Raw genomic sequence first — 5000 nt, 5'->3', positions numbered from 1 at the left:
ATGACTAAACTAAACTAAAGACCTGCTAACCTGATCATGAAGCTCTCAGCACTGATTCATTTCCTGTGGACGCTCACGGACTTCCTTCCTGTTTACTGGAAGTGTGTTTCATGCCATGAATCACTGTCTATAGCTTCAGCTCTATCACACACACACACACACACACACACACACACACACGCACACACAGACACACACACACACACACACACACACGCACACATGTTTGTTTTTGTGTAAAGTGTGTTCATCCCATAGGTGTAATGGTTTTTATTCTGTACAAACTGTATATTCTATGTCCCTTCACCAACCCTACACCTAACCCTAACCCTCACAGGAAACTTTGTGCATTTTTACTTTCTCAAAAAAACTCATTCTGTATGATTTATAAGTGTTTTGAAAAATGGGGACATGGGTTATGCCTGATATATCACAAAAACATGAACGAAACTTTAAACGAAACCTGGGCGTCTGCGTTCTTACAGTAGACAGGATCAGTCAAGTGGGTGTGGGTTGGGCGCTGCACACACACACACACACACACACACACACACACACACACACACAGACGTACACTCCTAGAGTCCCGGAGCAGAGCCCTACCCATAATGCTGTGCCAGACGGCAGCAGGGCATGAGAAACAGCAGGTCTTGGGTGGGACACAGAATGATTCCACCTCTTCATTTACTGACCCAGAACATGAGAGAAGGACGCACAGACTTCTGGGAAACTCGGGCCAGTGCAGCTCACTCCTCGTGTACAGCAATGTGATGCATGATGGACTGTACAATAGTCACGCAGCGGAATTAATTCATGAAGAAGAGAAGAGATGCTAGTCTTACTTGATCTTAGTGCTGCGTTCGACTCATAGATCGATTACAAAACTATACAGGTATTCAAGGGCAGGCTCTAAGATGGTTTAGATCCTACCTGTCCGATCGCTACCATTTTGTTTTTTTTTAAATGGGGAGTCATCTCATTTATCACCAGTAAAATATGGAGTGCCACAAGGATCCGTCTTAGGTCCCCTTCTATTTTCAATATACATGTTGTCCCTTGGTAATATTATTAGAAAACACGGGATTAGTTTTCACTGTTATGCTGATGATACTCAGCTATATATCTCAACGAGACCAGATGAAACTTCCCAATTATCTAAGCTAACAGAGTGTGTTAAAAATGTAAAAGATTGGATGACAAATAATTTTCTACTATTAAATTCGGATAAGACAGAGATATTAATTATTGGACCAAAAAACACTACACAGAATCTTGTAGATTACAATCTGCAACTAGACGGATGTACTGTTACTTCCTCTACAGTCAGAAATCTGGGTGTTATATTAGACAGCAATTTGTCTTTTGAAAATCATATTTCCCATGTTACAAAAACTGCATTCTTCCATCTTAGAAACATTGCCAAGCTACGAAACATGTTATCTGTTTCTGATGCAGAAAAGCTAGTTCATGCATTCATGACCTCTAGACTGGACTATTGTAATGCACTTCTAGGTGGTTGTCCTGCTTCTTCAATAAACAAGCTACAGGTCGTCCAAAATGCAGCAGCTAGAGTCCTTACCAGGTCAAGAAAATATGATCATATTACCCCAATTTTACAGTCTCTGCACTGGCTACCTATTAAGTTCTGTATCAGTTACAAATTATCATTACTTACCTATAAGGCCCTAAATGGTTTAGCTCCTGCGTACCTAACTAGCCTTCTACCACGCTACAACCCATCACGCACCCTAAGGTCACAAAACACTGGACTTTTGGTCGTTCCTAGGATAGCAAAGTCCACTAAAGGAGGTAGAGCTTTTTCACATTTGGCTCCCAAACTCTGGAATAGCCTTCCTGATAATGTTCGGGGTTCAGACACACTCTCTCTGTTTAAATCTAGATTAAAAACACATCTCTTTCGCCAAGCATTCGAATAATGTATCTTAAATAGTGAGTGTAGTTGCATTCTTATTCATTAGCTTGGGTTAAACTAATTTTACTCTGTTGAACAGCAGCTATGCTAATGATGTCTCTATGTGTTTCTCTGTTTCTGCTGGATCTTCATCCCGTGGTAACTAGGATTTACACAAGCTCCAGTCTGGATCCAGAACACCTGAGAAGAGATGATGCTGACCCTCAGAGGACCTCAGATGATGCTGACCCTGAATCAACAACAGAATATATATGCATTTCTGTTTTAAATAAATGTAAACACACTCTCGTTTCCCATGTTGACACAGAAGTCTGATATTTTAATCCAAGACGGATAAAAGACATTGTGTGTGTTTACTCTGATCACCTTCACATGACTTTGGGTTTGGGAGAATCATGACAATCCACATTCTGACTGTAATTCATTTAGCAACTACACGTCAACTATCTCTCATTAGAGTACTAGAAGATTGTTAGATGAGGGTTAGTACAATGAGCTGACGTACTTACAACAGACTTATAATCAGTAGAATATTTAAAGTGGACGATAGAAATAGAGTGTTAGAAGATTATTAGATGAAGGCAGACACACACACACACACACACACACATCTTCAGACGGATGTGAGGTGTTTAAGCTGTGATGAGGGTAAATCACAGCCTCAGGAAATGTACTAAATACACCACTAGATGAATAAATATCAGTCCTTGCCACATATTTTCTTCTCTCAATTAGATGCAGAAGTGACTGTCTGAAGAGCTCTTAAATATAAACACACACATTATCTTAAAATAATATAAACATAGATAATATGCAATAAAACAGTTTTAAAATCAATAGCTTTAAACATATGACCTTAGATTTTTAAGTGTTTTATACCTATTAAATATGTAAACTAACTTACTAACTAACTGCAGTTACACGGCAAGATGTTTTCTTTAAGTCTCAAGGAAATATTGTTTTATCTCATGTAAATGTGTTTAAATTCTTCATCTTGTTCAATCTCTTTAATTTTTGGTTCACGAGAAGCAAATCACAGTTTCAAGGCACGTGATTGGCTGTTCATTGCTGATGTCACAGTTTCATGTGCACGTGCTCCATGACCTCAGGATCCAGCCGCAGCTGACAGAGGAACGTGAGGATCAGGTTTAGTTTGGTGTGGTCAGCTCAGACCGAATCCTGGAACCCCGAGTTAGTTTGATGGAGCGGGTCGCTGCTCGTCGTCTTCTGGTTGTGTTACGGACATTTATTGTGACATCAGCTTTCAAGATATGACTTTAAATTATGACCAGTCTTGAAGAAATAATTAGATGATTAGTTCTGAACTTGAACGGAGATGGCAGACAGGAACAAGAACTGAAATTCAAACCAAGTAGAATAAAACATAATTGATATAAGTAATATTAATAAGTGATTTTTTTGTAAAAAGAAGCACGTCAAAATGATAGCTTTGTTTGAACTTTTAACAAAAGTTTGTGGTCCTTTCTTGTCCTTCCAGCCAGACAGATTGGTTTATATTGACACACTTCATTTCCCAGAATGCAATGCGCTGCTGGATTTCTCAGAAGTTCAGTTAAAGTTCACGTCTGAGGAACTGTTCGGCTCTGAAAGGGGAAATCACAAAATCTCTAGAACTCTGACTCACAGTAAACCAGCAATCAAATACACTGTGTTTCATCATTCAGCTGGCTCCAGCCAATGCAGCATCATTTATGGATCTAATTATTTCATAAACACGTTATATTTATTTCTTTACACATTCTTTAGTGTAAAGAACGCAGCTGCAGCTCTTCTTCATGAGACACTGACCGTGCATCGCTCTTCTGAAGGACTCGCAGCGCTTCAGATCAAGACAAGCTCAAACACAGAGGACATAAAGCTCAAGCTTTGACTAAGTTCTGCTTCAGATTTGAGTATGTTTCTCCAAAAAGAAATGAATTCTGGTAGTTTTACTGTGAGTTACTCGATGTTCCCTGGTGAAGGGGTTCAGATCTTTATATTGTGCTGCCACCTGCTGCTCACAGACCACTGCTACAAGAACTCAAGAGCTAGAGAGAAATACAGCACCTGATTATGTGATTATACAGGTACAAGAGGATTGTGGGGGTGTGATTAACACATGTGACACGAACAGACTGATCATTAAACCTGTAGTTTCTGTGACCAGTCTAATAAAGGCAGAACATATCAACATGAGAAGGATAGATGAAGGCACACGGCTCTTCTTCTGCTTCAGGAACAGATTCAGAGAAGCTCAAACAGACCGAAAAGTGATTAATTACAAATTAACGATGGAAATGATTTCAAAGACCTGAAATACAGCAGAGATCCACCCAATACTCCCAAAACGTCATTCCTGTCATTTCACCGTGCTTCAGGAGTTTGCCTTATTTACCCTGGAAACATCACTAGAATGGCCTTAGTTCTTTAGTTTGTGGTTATTCTGCTGTTCTCCAGCTGTTCGCCCGCTTCATGAACAAATATTCATTTACAACACTTTAGAAAAACCATCAGATGAACTCATAGAATCTTTCTTTAATGTTTGAATGACACCATCTGAAGAGAAAACGTGTGAGACGACAAGCGTTTATCATGTTTCAGTTGTGTCATATTAAACACGTCTGTAATAGTGTGTGTGTGTGTGTGTGTGTTGCTCTTCACCCTGCGCGGAGCTCAGAACAGGACAGGTCTGAGTCTTCAGCACAGATCAGACGCTCATGTGGCCAGCCGCTGCGTCACCACCTCGCGGTACATGATGGAGATGTAGATGAAGAGCAGCAGGATGACGAAGAAGTCGTCCATGAAGCCCAGCAGCCCCACCACTCCCTCGGGGATGAAGTCCAGCGGCGACGCCAGGTACGTCAGCGCTCCCAGCACACACAGCAGGATCCGGATCCGGAACATCCAGAACAGACCCCCGACGGAGAACATCTCTCTGAAGGCGTGCCGCAGCAGCGTGGGGACGTCCAGCAGACGGTCCAGCAGCTGCACACACACACACACACACAGAGAGACACAGACATAGACACACACACACAAACACACACACACACAGAGACACAGACAC

The 5000-nt window shown here is 41.1% G+C and overlaps 2 protein-coding genes across 4 annotated transcripts in view; both read right to left on the bottom strand.

The window, feature by feature from the left end:
• Nucleotides 1-5000, bottom strand: part of LOC127956105 (glutamate receptor ionotropic, NMDA 2B-like) — a 114434-nt gene that overhangs the window by 92298 nt on the left and 17136 nt on the right. The window lies entirely within an intron of this gene.
• Nucleotides 4449-5000, bottom strand: part of LOC127943387 (E3 ubiquitin-protein ligase RNF170-like) — a 27062-nt gene continuing 26510 nt past the window's right edge. Inside the window, exon 2 of the mRNA XM_052539843.1 lies at nucleotides 4449-4944. Coding sequence (XP_052395803.1) covers nucleotides 4649-4944 — 296 coding nt within the window. The 3' untranslated portion in view covers nucleotides 4449-4648. The remainder of the gene's footprint in view (nucleotides 4945-5000) is intronic.

This window comes from Carassius gibelio, chromosome A3, assembly GCF_023724105.1.
Source record: "Carassius gibelio isolate Cgi1373 ecotype wild population from Czech Republic chromosome A3, carGib1.2-hapl.c, whole genome shotgun sequence".
Lineage (NCBI taxonomy): Eukaryota > Metazoa > Chordata > Actinopteri > Cypriniformes > Cyprinidae > Carassius > Carassius gibelio.
The sequence above is the reverse complement of the archived record's forward strand: the minus strand, read 5'-3'. Positions and strand labels throughout refer to the sequence as shown.